The sequence below is a fragment of the Orycteropus afer genome, unplaced genomic scaffold (genome assembly GCF_000298275.1).
Source record: "Orycteropus afer afer isolate SDZICR_OR568_19922 unplaced genomic scaffold, OryAfe1.0 scaffold00085, whole genome shotgun sequence".
NCBI lineage: Eukaryota > Metazoa > Chordata > Mammalia > Tubulidentata > Orycteropodidae > Orycteropus > Orycteropus afer.
This window is the reverse complement of record NW_006921672.1, coordinates 4,423,200-4,443,334: the sequence shown is the minus strand read 5'-3', so window position 1 is coordinate 4,443,334 and position 20,135 is coordinate 4,423,200. Positions and strand designations below refer to the sequence as shown.

Sequence of the window (20,135 nt, the reverse complement as noted above, 5' to 3'; positions counted from 1 at the left end):
AGATTTTATTTATCCTTATCAAGGCATTGTTCAGCTACCACTGAAGAATTTCTTCCTCTTGTATTCCCATTGTTACTTGTTCAAAAGGTTGGTTTAGCCCTTGTCACATATTATACAGAGCTCATCATATGTGTGTTTTTGTGGTTAGATTATGGGTGGGTAGTAGAGGAAAAAAGGTCATAAAGGTAGAAGTGTGGGCTTTGAAGCCAAACAGATTAGGATTTGAATATAATGATTTGGTTTCACCAGCTGTGTGGTTTGGGGCAGGTCAGCTAACGTCTGTAAAATTTATTTCCTTGTTAATAAAATGGGGTTAATAAGATCTACCTGACAGAGTAGTTAAGGGAGTCAGCTGAATTATGTATATAAACTACTTATCCCCAGTGCTTGGCAAGTAATAAGCATTCCATAAGTAGCAAGTTACTTATTTATTTTGTTTGGCGGGGGGTGGGATGGGGTGGTGGGGTGGTGGTTGTTCTAATACGTTTTTTCTATTTTCATTTTTGTCTCACTGCTAATCAAATGAGTACTTGGAAAACAGCATTCAATGAGTGATTGATTATTGAATTGAAATGATCTTTATTTTATTCTTGTTGATTTGGTGGTCTGGGTAATGAGGGAACCCAATTTAGAATTTCTCAATTTCCACAGTATTCGCAAGGTGGCTCTAACACATCTGATGTTGACTGTAGTTTTTCTCCTTGTTGGAGGCTACTCAGCTTGAGTTGTATTTTCATTTTTCTTCAACTTCTCCCCCTCCTCATTTTGTGTGTATACATGCTTTAATTTTGAAGTTTGACCTCATATTCAGTTTTCTAGCTTTTTCTTTTTAGGCACCAACTGAGAGGCAGCTACGATACAAGGAAAAGGTGGCTGAACTCAGGAAGAAAAGAAATTCTGGGCTGAGCAAAGAACAGAAAGAGAAATACATGGTGAGTAAAAGTAAAATATTCAATTAACGTGAACTCACACTCTGGTAAGTACAAGGACTCTTCTGTGGCAACTAGAGCTTAAATGACAGCGAACAGTAATCTTCCAAAACTTAGATGTTGAGAGTGGAAACAGGAAATCTTTGAAAAATAAAATAAAATATGATTAATTTGGATTAGGAAACATAATTAGACACCTTGGTTGTTTGTAAACTTCACTATAATTTTAAAGGGCTAAATGTACCCAATAGAACAAATAACCATGACAGTGGACATCCCTGCATAAAGTAACATACTCAAGCCAAACAGTAGTTTGTTTAATGGAAAAACAGAATTCACACATGATATTGTTAAGTGCCGTTGAGTCAGCTCCGACTTACAGCAAACCTGTGTACAACAGAGCAAAACACTGCCTTGTCCTGCACCACCGTCAAATCCTTGCTGCGCCCATCCTGGCAGCCACTGTGTCATTCCACCTTGTTGAAGTCTTCCCCTTTTTTGTTGACCTTCCACTTTACCAGGCTTGATACCCTCCTCCAGGGAATGGCCCTTCTGACAATTTGACCAAAGTAGATAAGATGAAGTTTGGCCATTTGGCCTCCAGGGAGCATTCCAGCCGCACTTCTTCCAGGACAGATTTGTTTGTTCTTCTGGCAGTCCATGGTATTTTCAGTATTCTTCACCAACACCACAATTCAAAAGCATCAACTCTTCTTCAGTCTTCATTATTCATTGTCCAGCTTGCCTGCATATGAGGCAGTTGAAAATATCATGGCTTGGGTTAGGTGCATCTTAGTCTTCAAAGTGATATTTTTGCTCATCAGCACTTGAAAGAGGTCTTTTGCAGCAGATTTTCCCAGTGCAATACAACATCTGATTTCTTGCCTGGTGTCCATGAATGTGGATCTAAGTAAAATGAAATCTTTCAAACTTCAGTCTTCTCCATTTATCATAATGTTGCTTATTGATTCAGTCGTGACAATTTTCGTTATTGTTATGTTGAGGTGTAATCCGTACTGCAGACTGTATTCTTTAATCTTCATCAGTAAGTGCTTCAAGTCATCTTCACTTTCAGCAAGCAAGGTTGTGTCATCTGTGTATCTCAGGTTGTTAATGAGTCTTCCTCCAATCCTGATGCTGCGTTCTTCCTATAATCCAGCTTTCTCAGATTGTTTGTTTAGCATACAGATTGAATAAGTATGGTGAGAGGATACAACCCTGACATAAACCCTTCCTGATTTTAAACCATGCAGTACCTCCTTGTTCTGTTTAAATGACAGCCTCCCGGTCTATGTACGGGTTCCTCATGAGCACAAATTAAGTGTTCTGGAATTCCTATTCTTTGCACTGTTACCCATAATTTGTTATGATCCACACAGTCGAATGCCTTTGCATAGTCAGTAAAACACAGGTAAACATCTTTCTGGTATTTGCTTTTAGCTAAAATCCATCTGCCATCAGCAATGATATCCCTCATTCCACATCCTCTTCTAAATCCAGCTTGCATTTTTGGAAGTTCCCTGCAACCATTTTTCACTTCTCTTCAAAAATTTACTTGCATGTGATATTGATGGTGTTGTTAGTTGTTGTTGTTAGGTGCCATCGAGTCATTTCCGACTCATAGTGACCCCATGCACAGCAGAATGAAACACTGCCTGATCCTGTGCCAGCTCTACAATCCCTGCTATACTTGAGCCCATCATCGCAGCCACCATGTCAATCCATCTCGTTGAAGGCCTCCCTCTCTTTTGTTGACCCTCCACCCTACCAAGCATGACATCCTTCTCCAAGGAATGGTCCCTTCTGACCATTAGGGAGGCAAACTTGTCTGTCACTTTGTCCTACCATGGTGACGTGTTGATGTGAGTTTTAAGACTGAGCCACTGGTGTTTCAAACCCAGCGGGATATACATGGTGCACAGGTATCAGCCCAGCTTACACTGAGACAGACTAGGAAGAAGGAGGAGGCCGTCCACTTCTCAAATAATTGGCCAGGGAAAACCTTATGAATAGCAAAGAAACACTGTTTGATACATTACCACGTAACTTTATGAATAGTCCAGTTAGGTTAGAATTTAGGCTCTCAAAATAGGACTGGGAAAGAGCTGCATCATCAGAGTAAACCCAGCCTTAGTCCTATGGATAAGAAAAGCTTTCAAGACCTCCATTTGCTGATGTGGCACCACTCAAATCGAAGGGAAACAGCTGCAGACATCCATTAATCATCGGAACATGGAATGTACGAAGTATGAATCTCGGAAAATTGGAAGTTGTCAACAATGAAATGAAACGCATAAAGATTGATATCCTCGGCATTAGTGAGCGGAAATGGACTGGTTTTGGCCATTTTGAATGGGAATGACAGTTTGAAGAGGAATGGCATAACATTCATCATCAAAAAGGATGTTTCAGGATCTGTCCTGAAGTACAGTGCTGTCAGTGATAGGATAATATCCATACGCCTACAAGGAAGACCCGTTAATACGACTATTACTCAGATTTATGTATCGACCACCAAAGCCAAAGATGAGGAAATTGAAGAATTTTATCAGCTTCTGCAGTCTGAAATTGACTGAACGTGCAATTAGGATGTGTTAATTATCACTGGTGACTGGAATGCAAAAGTTTGAAACGAAGAATCACCGGTAGTTGGAAAATTTGGCCTTGGTGACAGAAATAATGCTGACACTCGCATGGTACAATTTTGCAAGACCAACGACTTGTTCATTGCAAACACCTTTTATCAACAACACAAATGGCAGCTGTACACATGGACTTCACCAGATGGAACACACAGGAATCAGATTGACTACATCTGTGGCAAGAGGTGGTGGAAAAGCTCAATATCTTCAGCCAAAACCAGGCCAGGAGCTGATTGTGAAACAGACCATCAACTGCTCATATGCAAGTTCAACTTGAAGTTGAAGTCAATTAAAATAAGTCCAAGAGAGCCAAAATAAGATCTTGAATATATCCCTCCTGAAATTAGAGACCATCTAAAGAATAGATTTGATGCATTGAACACCAATGACCGAAAACCAGAAGAATTGTGAGAGAATATCAAGAACATTATCCATGAAGAATGCAAAAAAATACATATATATTGATGGTATTGTTCAATAATTTCCATATTCTGTTGAATCACCTTTCTTTGGAATGGGCACAAATAGAGATCACTTCTAGTCAGTTTACCAGGTACCTGTCTTCCAGATTTCTTGGCATAGACTGTTGCCTCTAGCACTGCATTTGGTTTTGAAACATATCAATGGTTATTCTATCAATTCCTGGGGCCTTGTTTTTTGCCAGTTCCTTCAGTGCAATTTGGACTTCTTCCTTCAATACCATTGGTTCTTGATCATATGCCACCTGTTGAAATAATTGAACATTTACTAGTTCTTTTTTGTACAGTGACTCTGTATATTCCTTTTATCTTTTTTGATGCTTCATGTATCATTCAGTATTTTGCCCATAGGATCCTTCAGTATTGCAACTCGAGGCTTGCCTTTTTCTTCAGTTCTTTCAGCATGAGAAATGCCAAGCATATTCTTTTCTTTTGGTTTTCTAACTCCAGGTCTTTGCACATTTCAATATAAAATTTTGCTATGGCTTTTTGAGCTGTCCTTTGAAATCTTCTGTTCAGTTTTTTGATTGTAGCATTTTTTCCATTTGCTTTAACTCTGCATTCTAAAGTAAGTTTCAGGGTCTCTTCTGACATCCATTTTTGGCCTTTTCTTCCTTTCCTGTCTTTTTAATGACCTTTTGCTTTCTTCATGTATGATCTTGATCATCCCACAACTCATATGGTCTTTGGTCACTGGTGTTCACTGTGTCAAATCTGTTCTTCAGGTGGTCTCTAAATTCAGGTGGGATATGCTCAAGGTCATATTTTGGTTCTTGTGGACTTCTTTTAATTTTCTTCAGCTTCAACTTGGACTTGCACATGAGCAATTGATGGTCTGTTCCACAGTCAGCTCCTGACCTTGTTTTGGCTAAAGATACTGAGCTTCTCCATTGCCTCTTCCACAGATGTAGTTGAAATGATTCCTGTGTATGCCATCTGGCGAGGTCCATGTGTTTATATTGTTGAAAAAAGGTATTCACAATGAATAAGTCATTGGTCTCGCAAAATTCTATCATGCGATCTCTGGCATGATTTCTACCAGCAAGGCCATGTTTTCCAACTACTGATGATTCTTTGTTTTCAACTTTTGCATTCCAGTCTCCAGTAGTAATCAATACATCCTAATTGCATTTTTGATCGATTTCAGACTGCAGAAGTTGGTAAGAATCTTCAATTTCTTCATCTTTCGCTTTAATGGTTGGTGTGTAAATTTGAATGATATTTAAACTGGTCTTCTTGTAGGTGTATGGATATTATCCTATCACTGACAGCATTGCACTTCAGGATAGATCTTGGGACATTCTTTGTGACAATGAATGTGATGCCATTTCTCTTTAATTTGTCATTCCTGGCAGAGTAGACCATATGATTGTCTGACTCAAAGTGGCCAAAACCACTCCATTTCAGCTCACGAATGCCTAAGATACTGATCTTTATGCATTCCATTTCATTTTTGACAACTTCCAATTTTTCTAGATTCATACTTTGTACCGTCTATGTCCTGATTATTAATGGATGTTTGCAGCTGTTTTTTCCCAATTTGCGTTGTGCCCCATCAGCAAATGGAGGTCCCAGAAGCTTTACTCTGTCCACATCACTAAGGTCAACTCTACTTGGAGGAGGCAGGTCTTCCCCAGTTAATATTTTGATTGCCTTGGAACCTGAGGAGCTCATCTTCTGGCACTATATCAGACAATGTTTCAGGGCTATTCATAAAGTTTTCCAATAATAGATGGTGTTTCAATGTTATTCATAAGGTTTTCACTGACCAAATGTTTCAGAAGTGGATGGCCCTATCCTTCTTCCCAGTCTGTCTTAGTATGGAAGCTTTGCTGAAACCTGTCCATCATGGGTGACCTTACAGGCAATTGAAATACCAATAGCATATCCTCCAGTCTCATAACAACATGCAAGCCACCACCATATGACAAACTGACAGGTGACTGGTTATCATACATGATACAAGCTATTAATTAGGTGATATTCTAGAATAGATTCTTTCTGTAGTATTTTAATATTTTCTGGTTATAAAGGCAAGGTATGTTTGTAATTGGGAAATATAGAACAATTTTTAAAAGTACACAAAAGAAAACATTCATCCTACTACCTAAAGATAACCACAGGTAGCATTTTGGCATATATTCTTCTAGCTTTTTATATGTACATAAATACCTTATTTACATGATCTTAATACAACTGTGGATTCTGTCTTTGCCTAAATCCTTAAAAAAAAAAAAACTTGCATAAAATTCAATTTTTTAGCTAGAGATAAAATTTATTATAAACATATTAATACATGGTTATTATTGAAAATAGTAAAATCACCCTCCAGATATAAATCAGAGTTAAACATTTTGAGATATAGTCTCCCAGTCTTTTCTGATGTGTTTCCTCCACATGTCCCATAGAATTAGAATACTCGTTTATTAAGTCATTAGAATGAATTAGTAAATGTGGTTTGTGAATAGACAGAGCGTGGCTTCCCTAAGATGAAAATGTGTCAATCTATGTATTTTTTGACAGTCATTAATGTCTTGCAAATCATAACCTTATGGATAAATAGAGATAAGCCAGTGTGAGGTGGATGTTGGGATTGTGGGATGAATTTGTAGTTAAAGCACCTACACCAGGTGGTGTTGGGTTTGATTGTTATGGCATTGTAAATGGACTGCAGGCAGTAGTAGTGGGCTGTAGTGTACCAGATTGTGTGGTTTTTCCTGTTCTGTCTGATGTTTTTGTCCACAAGTTGGGTAGAATGTCATAATACAATATTCATATCATTGATTGAATTCTTGTGTGATAGGCACTGACTGGTTTTGTGCGAAGTATGCTGTTTCCCTTTGTAACAACTCTGCATGATGGGTGCCGTTTCACCTTTTTGTAGATGAGAAAACTGAGCATTAGCTAACTTGCCAAAAATCTTAGTTAAAAAGACTGTCTGAAGTAAAAGCCTTTAAAATTTTTATGTTACAAATATCTCCATTTCCCGTGATAGGGGTAGGTTATTTGGATCCACCCTTCCTGGTTTAAACAATGGAAAATACTGCATCAGATTTTTTAAAAAGCTTTTTCTTTTTTGACCTTTATGAAGCTGTTGTTGTTGTCATGTGCCTTCGAGTCGAACCTGACTCACAGCAACCCCTCCTTGGGTTTCCGAGGCAGCATCACTACGGAAGTAGATCGCCCCATCTTCCCACCAAGGAGTGGCTGGTGGGTTTGAACCGACAGCCTTCTGGTTAGCAGTCAAGTGCCTTAGGCACTACGCTACCAGATCTCCCTTACGAAGCTAGAAGGAATAACATACTTAGAACCTAAATTTTAGATGTCAGAGTCCAAATTTTAAAAGATACGCATTAATGAGTTCTGGTGGCACAGTGCCTGAGGTGTTTGACTGCTAACCAGAAGTTTGGCGGTTCAAACCCACCAGCTGCTTCAAGGAGGGAAGATGAGGCAATCTGCTTCCTTAAAGATTTACCACCCTGAAAACCCATTAGGGGTCACTTGAGTGGAGTTGACCTGATAACAATGAGTTTTTAAGTATACATCAGTTGGGACCCAGATTAAGTAGAAGACATTTTAACTGGAGTAAAAGTACTGGTGAATAGTTTCTTCATATGCTAATACGTGTGTGAAATCTACGTTGTTCTTTCTGGAATGAGCCATCCACTTCATTTAACAACCATTATCTTCCATTCTGTAGATGGGAGGCGGAGTCTAAAACAGAGTGGGAAGGGCTAGAATCACAGGTTTAAAAGGGACGTTTTCCCTGTGGAAGTTCTTTCCTGAGAAAAAGGGTACTTGGAATAGCTGTTATGGTAAGGTTTGAAATGTATTTAAAACTAGGTTATTTTTATGCTTCCAGTTTTATATGACCCTTTCCTCGTCTTGTTTAATATTTAGCGAAACAGTTTTTAAAGAGGCTCTACCTTGTTTTTCTTGTGCACTTGGACTAGAGATTTAAAGTGGGATCGTTATACCTTTGGCAGACAGTGTGATGATGGCTGCAGTAATTCAAGTGAAAGAATCAAGCCTAGGCCAGCTGTCCCTCCCTACCTGGAAATTTTTCTTTAGCTCTAAAACCAGACTCTAAGGCTTAGAGGTTCTGCATTTTTTAAATCAAAGACTCCTTCCAGAGCTCAGGATTATAAGAATTTGGAGTACTTCTGTGTTTGTTATGCTTAATTTGTACCGACATGCATGTTTTCAGATAAAGAAATGGAGACAGAGTTCTGATCGTTGGGGTGCCCATTTAAAGATAGAAGACTGGAACTCCTCAGAGGGTTATGGGAGCATTTCTGCTCAGGTTTGCTAGCGTAGGTGGTCGGTGTCTCTGGCGTTAACCTAATGAAGAGTATGTCTTGTGTTGAATCCCTAATGCATGTTATAGGGCCTGGCGTGTAGTAGGCACTAAAGAAATAGTTTGATTGTGCTCGGCCCTCTAGTTGGCATGGATTGAAATGAAATAGATTAAGTTCTTAGAAGTGGAGAGTATGACACTTGTTATTTCCTAGGAACACAGACAGACCTATGGGAACACTCGGGAACCTCTCTTGGAAAACCTGACCAGCGAGTATGACTTGGATCTATTCCGAAGAGCGCAAGCCCGGGCTTCAGAGGATTTGGTAAGTACTAAAATCTTCCTGCTGAGGACCACTTGTGAAAAGCACTTCTAATTGTACCTTGCTGCTTGAATGTCCCCTTCCCCCAGCATCCATTTTAGGGCTGTCCTTGCCTTTCGTATTTAAAGCTAGTCACTCTCCTCCTCTCCTTATTCCCTCCCCTCCATTCCAGCTCCTGGAAGGACCTGTTTGGTTGGAGGTGGTGAGACTGAATAACACAGTAGGTGCTCCTTTGTTTCAGTTGGGTGATTTGCAATTCTGAGAGCCTCTAGAATGGGGGATACCCATCTCTGCTGTCCTCTTTACCCAAACAGGAACTCGCCGTTTTCCATATTTCCTCACAACTCTTCGACACATTTATCATAAAAGAAGAAAAGTAACAATAAAGAGGAATAGTGGGAAAGGCTCTTACTAGGTATTTTAGAATTACTCTTTGATGTAGCTAAACATTTATGTGTAAAGGTAGTTTTCTCTTTTGATTCTTATTTATGATGAGTTTGTGCTTAGTTTTAATGCCTTGAGCAGAATTTTTTAACAGGTTTCCTTTGTGATTTGAATTTACTTCTAATTTAACAGATTAAATGTGTTCACTTGTAAAGTAGATCTCGTCTTCCGTTTTTTTACTGTTTATCAGATACTTCATTAAATTCTTCAAATATATTTGAAAACTTGCAGGAGAAAGAGTTTAACTGAGTTTACCCTTTGGCTTCCCACGCAGCGATAGACCGCTGCTGCTGGTTTTCTCCATCCCTCTCTGGAACAGCATGTCCAAGGCTAGCCTTTCACAACCCCACCTGCTTACGATTAAAAATGATTGCTGTAGCCAGCTCCTAGCCACTGAGGAGAGATGGATAGCCAAAAATATTTTCTACTTAGGGTTTAGATTCCAGAATTAAGTCATGACATGCATTTCATGTGTCTCCTTGTCTGTGTGTGTGTGTGTGTGTGTGTCTGTGTGTTCCTTAAAGGACCTAAGTGGGAGAGTGACCATTGTGGATATATGTTATACAGATAAAAAGCTTCTGCAAATTAAAAAAATTGCCATTTTAGAAAATCTTGTTTAGTTTTAGAATGTTTCATAAGGATGGCAAGTTTGTACTCATGGTGGGTTACTTTTATAATTCAGTCTAGTTGAGGCTGATAAAAAGGAGGTTTTACCAAGGACTTTGTTCCATGTTAGAGATGAGAAGGGCCCAGAATGTGATAGGAAGCAGAGAAGCCGCCCTGTGTTGAGGGAGTTGCTCTGGGCAATGTAGATAGTAAGTTTTCTGTAAGCCTGCATGGTTATCCATGGCCATGGAGCCCATTTTAGTGCAAGTTTCTTACGGGTAGATGCCAAATCTGATGTTTTCATTGCCCACCGTGTCACTTGAAAGAGCTTAGTGCAGACTTCAAAACAAAGATGATAAATCCTAACTCTTCTTTAACTTTTGATTTCTTTTTGGCAATAGGAGAAGTTAAGGCTTCAAGGCCAAATCACAGAGGGGGGCAATATGATTAAAACAATTGCTTTTGGCCGCTATGAGCTTGACACTTGGTACCATTCTCCCTATCCTGAGGAGTATGCACGCCTGGGGCGTCTCTACATGTGTGAATTCTGTTTAAAATATATGAAGAGCCAAACAATCCTCCGCAGACACATGGTAAGCTGTCTTTGTTCCTCTGCGATGATCATGGTATGGTGATAAGCTCAAGGATCTTTGTTTGCTATAGAGCTGACATCTGTGCAGGCAACTCTCAGTGGTCCACGAAGTCATGGGAAATTGAAAGCCATACTTCATTCAGGTAGGGGATAGACAGCCTGTCATATGGCTGGTGCTGGGTGGCACCCAAAGTGGCCAGTGGCCTGTAGCCCTTTAACCACATTCTATCATGTATAATAACCTTTTTAAAAATTTTTCCTTAGATTCTTTTGGATATGAACTTATCTCTGCCCACAGTTTTTATGTAAATCAAACTGGATGAAAAAGATGATGTTTGACAGGACAGGGACAGCATGGTTTATCCCTAGCAGCTAGCCTGGGCAATACATGTCCAATGAATGTGTGTTGAATGAATACTCATTTAAGGGAGATCAGTCAGTGACAAATTATGAAATTAACAAAATGGGTCTTATAATACCTTCAGCACCAGTGACTTGCATTCTCTTTCCCCTCAAGTTTTTTAGTGTTTTTTGATTTTTGAACATGCTTCCTATTAAAATAGGATTGACAAATGTATTTACTAGATGTTTTGTGGCTTTAAGCCATTTTTCTTTCCCTTGTCTTAAAAGACTGGGCAATCTACTTCCGTAGAGATACCCCTCGGAAACCCAAGAAGGGGTTGCTGCGAGTCAGATTCGACTCGATGGCGGTGAGTTTGGTCTTGTCTTTAAAGAGAATTTCTGCCATGGAGGAGATATGGAGAAAGAGTAAGGGGGATGCTGAACATCTACCACGCAGATTTCCTATGATTCCTGACATTAGAGTCGTCTTCTCAGTTTGGTGATAAGTGCCTTTTTGTGTTCCCAACTCTGGAGTACACTGGTTATAGCTTTGTGGCCCAGGCTTCAGCACAGTTGTGGAGGGGAGATGATGGGTCAGGACTGATGGAGACACAGGAGCATGGGGGTTTGGTGTTAGGAAGAACTGGACACTGACACAGTCTGTAGACTGGATAAACTAACCCTGGTTTTGCTGTGTAAAAGTAAGACTGATACTTTTATTGATGTGAACTGTTTACCATTTATGTTTTTTTCTTTTTGTTTGTTTAATTAGTGACACTAACCAATGAGACAACGAAAAAGTCAAAGAAATAATAGTGGGGTGGGGGTAGGGAATTGTGAGTATTGAGTATCTACTGTATTTATACTGGTTATAAAATAGAATATGAAGAACTGCAAATCTATGTGAAATCCTTGCTTCTCGTGGTTTCCATTGCTTCAGACATAGTCACTGAAATGGAGTTTCTTTGGCTTGCCTTCTGCTTCTGAACAAATAAATACTTGTTGCATTGCTTTGCTTATTGTTGGAAAAAGCCTACATGAGTCAAGGAGTGGAGATAGGAACAAACTATGGGTAGAACCTTTTTTGAAACAATTCTGGTTAATTAATATTTGGATTTACAAATTAGAGCATGAGTCTCCAGTTGACAATTGCAGTGACATTTCTTTCATAGAAAGTGTCCTATATGCTTGTACATTTTAAGTGATATTTTAGAATATATATGTATAAAAGCTTTCAAGAATTCACCTATTTACAGTAATGTTGGCTGCCTTAAAACTGTCAGCAATTGAGGTTGAGAAAAAGGGGTACTTTATGCCCCCTTGTGGCCAAGTGCCCCCAGCGTCCTTCTGTTCCGTTCATTCAGGCTGGCATCTTTTTTTTTTTTGAAAACCACGAAGTACTTATTCCTGTTTCTTTATATAACAAAGACAACACTTTTTTGAGGGGGTAGGGAAGCCATTTTTATCATTAGGAGTCTATTTTCTAATCTGAAAAAAAGACCATAATGGTTAGGTGACAGTGAAAACTTACTGGTAAAGGTGAGAGTAAAGTAATTAGCAAGTCTAAGCTGCTGGAAATAAGCTACTTAAGAATTTCCTGTTGGCATGGTGTGTTTTATAATAAGCAAGGGTGTTTTATTGATCTGGCTTTTATGTAGTGGATGACTTTAATCCCCTGGGCTGAAACAGTGCCTGAACAGAATCCAGAAAATTTGTTCCAAATGGCTGTAAGAAGGTCATGAGTATACTGTAATAACATCAGAGGCTTTATTCGTTTTACCAGAAAAATACCTGTTGGCTTTGCTGTATGTTCTCAAGCATGGCCAGTTGTCCCTAGACTCAGCTAACCAAATTTCACCTGTTGGGCAGCAGTCTTTTTGGGAGGATTTGTTTCCCTGACGTGAATTTCCTTCTCTTGCAGGCTAAGTGTGTGTGGAAACACCCACCCGGTGATGAAATATATCGCAAAGGCTCAATTTCCGTGTTTGAAGTGGATGGCAAGAAAAACAAGGTAAAGAAAGAACAGTGTGACTTAAGAAAGCAGAATTGTAATACTGTACATTCATAGGCCTCAGGAGGGTGTTTTGTCTGCATCACACCACGTAAAGAAGACAACTCTGTGTTAGCCAAAATACACAATTTCTGTTTCGTTGATAGTAATGGTATGATCTTTACTTTTAGGCCTTTACCTGATAAGTTTAGAAATCACTGACCCACACATGAACTCTTTCCTCTGTTTCTAGATCTATTGCCAAAACCTGTGCCTGTTGGCCAAGCTTTTTCTGGACCACAAGACATTATATTATGATGTGGAGCCCTTCCTGTTCTATGTTATGACAGAAGCAGACAACACTGGCTGTCACCTGATTGGATATTTTTCCAAGGTCAGCAGGATCTGGAGATTAAGCAGCTAATGGCCAGAGCAGAATGATTGATGCTGGCATGTGGAGGTTGATAAATCACTGACAGGAAGAGGTGGTACCCTGGGCAGTGATGACCGACCGCTGGGGGACAAAAAGCAAACCCATGTATTAAAGATTGTTTAATGAAAATGTGCAATTCTTTATTAAAAGCTTCTGGTTATTCGTTTTGGACTTGTGGGCTGGCCCTGCCTGTTAATTACTGAGCAGTCCCCTGCCTACTAACTGGCAAGCCCACATCCTGTAGTCAAGCCAACTTTCCTGGTTTTAACCTCTTTGTTATTAGCTTAAAACTGGGTATATATTCCTTTTGCTTGGTTCCTCAGCTGGGCTCCTTCCAGCATAGTCCTTTGAGACTCAGGTTATGTTTTGCCTGTGATTATCTTTTTTATTATTGTTATTTTTACTTTAAATGTAACAACTTTATGGATATATAATTCATATACTATTATAATTCACCCATTAAACTAAACTATACAATGCAATGTTTTTAGTATCTTCCCAGAATTATAAAACTATTAACAGAGTCACTTTTAGAACATGTTCATTAAACTGTAAGGAAGTTCCATGCCCATTAGCAGCCACTCCTCATTTCCCCCAGCCTCTCCTAGCCTGGACAACCATTAATTTACTTTCTATCTATAAATTTGCCTATTCTGGATATTTCCTATACAGGGAGTCATACAGTATGTCATCTTTCATGATTTTGTTTGGCTTTGATCCCCTTCCAGAATGGATGGTGGAAGAGCTTTCTTTCCAGCGTCTCCACAGGACTTCCTGTTTGGGTTCCCTCCTGTCTGCTCTAGCAGGCAGCCACCTTTTGAAGAGGGCTGCTTCAGACTTAACTCAGCAGTCTTAACTTTCTTGCCTTCTCCATGACTGTTAAGAACCCAGAGTCAGCCCCCTTAAAATGATTTTGGGAAGTCTTGGGATTAATGGCTTTGGCCATCAGAAAGGGTGTAGACATAACAGCTGTGAAGCTTGACAGCCACTCCCCAGGATTGGTCAGCCAGTTATTTTGTAAGCAGTCTTGTTTTATATCTGTGAAAGTGCTGATACTAATGACCTGCGTATCTGTTTGCTCTTGATTTTAGGAAAAGAATTCATTCCTTAACTACAACGTATCCTGTATCCTTACCATGCCTCAGTACATGAGACAGGGCTATGGCAAGATGCTTATTGATTTCAGTAAGTAAAACTGCTGAATCCCTTCACAAGGCAGGGACCATGTGCAGATTGTCTTTTGTCCTATGCTCTCTACCATCCCTGGACTATAGTGTAAGTACACTGATGATTAAGTTATTGACAAGTATCATCAATCTGCCTGATACACATTGAACACAGATGAATATGGGATCCTGAGTTCTTAGCTAATTAAGAGTTACCACCCACTGCCATAGACTCAATTTTGACTTACAGTGACACTGTAGGACAGGAGAGAAACCATAGGGTTTCCAAGGTTGTAAATCTTTATGGAAGCAGACTGCCACATCTTTCTTCTACAGACTGGCTCATGTGTTTGAACTCCAATCTTTCCGTTAGCAGCCAAGCCTGTTTCACCAGGGCTCCTTTATCTCCTTAGGAGACACAAAGGATGATAAAGTAAGTGTTTAGGATTATCCTCGTTTGAGGCTTTAAACAGAGCACATACCTGTAAAGCTTAAAATCTGTTGTTAGAGGTTAAGGACTTTGATAAGGACTTTTGTAGAGGCAACCCATATACCTTGTATAGGCTTTGAGTAATCTATATCCTAGGCATTAGTGAGCTAAAATGGACTGGTTTTGGCCATTTTGAATCAGACAAGCATATGATCTACTATGCCAGAAATGACAGATTGAAGACAAATGATGTGGCATTCATCATTACAGAGAGTGTTTCAAGATCTATGCTGAAGTACAATGCTGTCTGTGATAGGATACCATCCATATGCCTATAAAGAAGACCAGTTAATACTGCTATAACTCAAATTTATGCACCAACCACCAAAGCCAAAAACAAGGAAATTAAAGATTTTTACCAACTTCTGCAGTCTGAAATTGACCAAACATGCAATCAAGATGTGTTGATTGTCACTGGTGATTGGAATGCAAAAGTTGGGAACAAAGAAGACTCGTCGGTAGTTGGAAAATATGGCCTTGGTGTTGATAGAAAAAACATTGTAGATCGCATGATAGAATTTTGCAAGACCAATGACTTACTCATTACAAATAAGTTTTTTTCAACAACACAAACAACGACTATACATGAAAACTTTGCCAGATGGAGTGAACAGGAATCAGATTGACTACATCTGTGGAAAGAGGTGATGGGGAAGCTCAATATCTTCAGCCAGAACAAGGCCAGGAGCTGACTATGGAACAGACCATTAGTTGCTCATACACAAGTTCAAGTTGAAACTGAAGACAATTAAAACAAATCTGCAAGAGCCAAAATATGACCTTGATTATATTCCTTCTGAATTTAGAGGCCATCTAAGGAATAGATTTGATCGTTGAACAACCATGACCAAAAACCAGAGGAATTGTGGGATGATGTCAAGAACATCATGAAGAAAGCAAAAGGGCATTAAAAAGACAGGAAAGGGAGAAAACTCCAAAATGGATGTCAGAAGTTCTGAAACTTGCCCTTTAACAGAGAGTAGCTAAAGTAAATGGAAGAAATGACAAGGTAAAAGAGCTGAACAGAAGATTTCAAAGAGCAGCTTGAGAAAACAAAGTCAGTTATAATGAAACATGCAAAGACCTAGAGTTAGAAAACCAAAAGGGAAGAACACGTTCGGCATTTCTCAAGCAGAAAGAACTGAAGAAGAAAATTCAAACCTTGAGTTGCAGTATTGAAAGATTCTAAGGACAAAATATTGAATGATGCAGGAAATATCAAAAGAAGATGGAAAGAATACACAGAGTCACTGTACCAAAAAGAATTGGTCAGTGTTCATCCGTTTCAGGAGGTGGCATATGATCAAGAACCAGTGGTACTGAAGGAAGAAGTTGAAGCTGCACTGAAGGAATTGGCAAAGAATAAGGCTCCAGGAATTGATGGAATACCCATCGAGATGTTTCAACAAACAGATGCCGTCATGCTGGAGGCACTCACTCGGCTGTATTAGGAGATTTGGAAGACAGCTACCTGGCCAACTGACTGGAAGAGATCCATATTTGTACCCATTCCAAAGAAAGGTGATCCCACAGAATGTGGAAATGATCGAACAATATCATTAATACCACGTGCAAGTAAAATCTTACTGAAGGTAATTTAAAAACGGTTGCAGCAGTGTATTGACAGAGGATTTCCAGAAATGCAAGCTGGATTCAGAAGAGGATGTGGAATGAGAGACATCATTGCTGATGTCAGATGTATCTTGACTGAAAGCAGAGAATACCAGAAAGATGTTTGTGTTTTATTAACTATGCAAAAGCATTTGTGTGGATCATAACAAATCATAGATAACGTTGAGAAGAATGGGAATTCCAGAACACTTGATTATGCTCATCATAGGAGGCTGTCGTTGGAACAGAACAAGAGGATACCGCATGGTTTAAAATCAGGAAGGGTTGTATCCTTTCACCATACTTATTCAATCTGTATGCTGAACAGATAATCTGAGAAGCTGGACTATATGAAGAAGAATGTGGCATCGGGATTGGAGGAAGAGTCATTAACAACCTGCAATACACAGATGACACAAGACACAAGTTTGCTTGCTGAAAGTGGGGATGACTTGAAGCACTTACTGATGAAGATTAAAGAATAAAGTCTGCAGTACAGATTACACCTTGACATACAGAAAATTAAAATCCTCACAACTGGATCAATAAGCAGCGTCACAATAAATGAAGAAAAGATTGAAGTTGTTAAAGTTTTCATATTACTTGGTTCCACAATCAACACCAATAGAAGCAGCAGTCAAGACATCAGACAATATATTGCACTGGGCAGATCTGTTACAAAAGACCTCTTTCAAGTGTTGAAGAGCAAAGATGTCTCCTTGAAGATCAAGGTGCGCCTAACCCAACCCATGGTATTTTCAGTCGCCTCATATGCATGTGAGAGGTGGACAGTGAACAAGGAAGATTGAAGAATAGTTGATGCTTTTGAGTTGTGGTGTTGGTGAAGAATACTGAAAGTACCATGGAGTGCCAAAAAACTAACAGATCTGTCCTGGAAGAAGTGCAGCTGGAATGCTCCTTGGAAGCAAGAATGGCCAGACTTTGTCTCACCTGCTTTGGTCATTTTGTCAGAAGGAATCATTCCTTGGAGAAGGATATCACACTTGGTAAGGTGGAGGGTCTTAAAAAACAGAAGGCCCTCAACAAGATGCACTGACACAGTGGCTACACTGATGGGCTCAGGTAGAGCAAGGATTGTGAGGCTGGCACGGGACGGGCAGTGTTTCGTTCTCTTGTACAGAGGGTCGCTATGAGTCAGAGACAACTTGATGGCACCTAACAACAACCACAAAAGACAGGGCCCCTCTCTGCCCCCCCCAAAAAAATTCCTTAATATAAAATATACTATTGAGATTTCCCTGGATTTATCATTTTGTTTTTATATTTTTTGCAATTTTTAAATCACATCTAGGTAGGGTCAGAACACTTGGTTGATGTGGTTTATTATTTTAATCTGAAAACTTTCTTCTTTTCCTTGTTATTTATTTATTGAAGAAAGCAGATTGCACTGACATGGTTAGGTTCCAGAAACTAGATCATTAGATGAAAATGGAGGGTGGCCACATCCAGTCACAAAATGGGAGATGAGTACATCCTTACATAACTGCAAAACCACTGCGAGTCATGGCCCAGCCAAGCTGACATAGAACATTAACCATCAAAATCAGTGTTACTTGCACCTTAGCATTCATTACTATTGAGTATACATCATTAATGCATAAAATAGATAGTAGATTTTTTACTATAGTAAATGCAAAATGTCAGATAACAAGGTAGTCAATAATTAAGGAGTAGGTATAGTTGTCGAGGTCCTGCTTGCCAGAGTATGCAGTTTGCTGGCTATATCCCCTTTTTTTTTTTTTAATAAATTGAATGTTACATGTTTAGATTTTAAATCTAGAAGCTTCATCTCATCAGATTTGTTTACCCCCCCGCCCGTGTACACACATACTTTGTAGGTGGTACTGAAATAATCTATTGTTCAAAGATTTGAAAAATATAAAAATTTACATAATGAAAGGGCTTTGACCCTGTCCCTTCTACCTTGTTTTCAGTACACACCTACAGATAATATCACTGTTACTAAAGTTTCTAGTGAAGCCTTCAGAGTTAATCCCTGTTATAAGTAAATGCAAATACACATTCTTCCCGTTCTGTTTATACAAAGGCAACACACTGTACTAAATAGCCACACAGGGTTCCGTTGAATGGCTGAGCTGTAATTGATTCTGCAAAGTCGACGGTACTTTTTAAAACTTCTTCTATGGTGGTGTATTAGTCTTTGCCAGGAGGATAAAATACAGTATTTCAAGAAAAAGTCTGTATTTGTTTCTTGGCAGGTTATTTGCTTTCCAAAGTGGAAGAAAAAGTTGGCTCCCCCGAGCGCCCCCTCTCAGATCTGGGACTCATAAGCTACCGCAGCTACTGGAAAGAGGTGCTGCTTCGTTACCTGCATAATTTTCAAGGCAAAGAGATTTCTATCAAAGGTTCGTTTCTGACTCTTTAGAATGTTTGTTATCCAAAATGTTTAAATATCACTAGATATTCTAACTTCCGCTTAACTCCCTGAACACATTGGAGTGTAGCCATTTGGGGTCCATGTGGGTTTCCTCAAAGGGAAAAAAGGTCTCCATAAGAGGGTCTGTGCTTGGGCTAGGTTTGCTCAGTAGCTCTTCTGTTTCAGAAATTAGCCAGGAGACAGCTGTGAATCCTGTGGACATTGTCAGTACTCTGCAAGCCCTTCAGATGCTCAAGTATTGGAAAGGAAAACACCTCGTTTTAAAGAGACAGGTGAGGTTCTTACCAGCTCCTTGCTCCTTGCTGGGTATCCCCTGAGGCTTAGCACAGCAAAACGAGCCTGAAGACCCAAAAAACTAACATTCCTCGTAAAGGAGTTTGAGTGATTGAGTCTCGTGGCTTGAGCTGGCAGTGATGCCTGTGCTGCGTTTGTCTTCCTGTCCTTATCAGGAGCTTTTGGTAAGCTCCAGTCTCAGATTTGGGTGACACCAGCAGTTCCAGTTAAGCAGCTTGATTTGCACAGCAGCTCTGTCCTTTGATGATTTTCTTAGACTGGAGAAACTTGCCCACCTGTGGAGGGGAATCGTCACAAACCCATGGCTGTCGAAGTGGTTTAAAATTCCTTTAACATTTTTTTACACATATTAAACCTTTGTGGAGATTGCTTCTCAGCCAACAGTCGTTTTGGCATCTATATATTAAGACATTTTAGTGTAATATATAATTTTCCCCTTGTTCCTCCCACAGGACCTGATTGATGAGTGGATAGCCAAAGAGGCCAAAAGGTCCAACTCCAATAAAACCATGGATCCAAGCTGTTTAAAATGGACCCCTCCCAAGGGCACTTAAAGTGACCTGACGCTTCGAGCCAGCGAACCCCAGCAGTAGGAATCCGTACCCTAGGGATCTGTCTGTCATTTCTGTTGCTCTTGTGATTGGCAAGTTCAGTATCCTTTGGGAAGGCCATCCCCCTCAGGACTGTCCTGGCTCCGACCTTCGTGTACACTGCAGACGCTGGTTCTGAGGAACTGTTGTTTCGGCCTCAGTGAGGTTGCCTGGATGGGATCTGTATTAGACTTGAGTGCAGATCCTTCATAGCACTGACCCAAGGAGTTCTGTTATGGTACTGTACCTGTCCAGTCACTGGTTCTCTCCTCAAATCCTCTAGCCCCACGAGGTTGTGTTGTGTCTTCTAAACTGTTTGTAATCGTGCTTCTTGCCTCCTGGTCACCAGACTTCTGAATATGGTTACCACCACCTGGACCTTTCCAGTTACTCCTTACATGTGTTTGGTGGAGGGGCAGGGAAGAGGTAGCATTTCTGAGTGTGTGTGTACTGGGAGGGGTCCATTCACTTTGGATTCATCTTGCTTTA

General features: G+C 39.9%; 1 protein-coding gene across 1 annotated transcript in view; it reads left to right on the top strand.

Annotated features, from left to right (window-relative positions):
- The window catches only part of KAT7 (lysine acetyltransferase 7), a 34,540-nt gene extending 14,930 nt beyond the window's left edge, over positions 1-19,610 (top strand). Inside the window, exons 7-15 of the mRNA XM_007941928.2 lie at positions 834-932; positions 8,562-8,672; positions 10,121-10,312; positions 12,575-12,664; positions 12,897-13,037; positions 14,168-14,261; positions 18,584-18,730; positions 18,928-19,034; positions 19,509-19,610. Coding sequence (XP_007940119.1) covers positions 834-932; positions 8,562-8,672; positions 10,121-10,312; positions 12,575-12,664; positions 12,897-13,037; positions 14,168-14,261; positions 18,584-18,730; positions 18,928-19,034; positions 19,509-19,610 — 1,083 coding nt within the window. The remainder of the gene's footprint in view (positions 1-833; positions 933-8,561; positions 8,673-10,120; positions 10,313-12,574; positions 12,665-12,896; positions 13,038-14,167; positions 14,262-18,583; positions 18,731-18,927; positions 19,035-19,508) is intronic.
- The last annotated feature ends 525 nt before the right edge of the window (positions 19,611-20,135 follow it).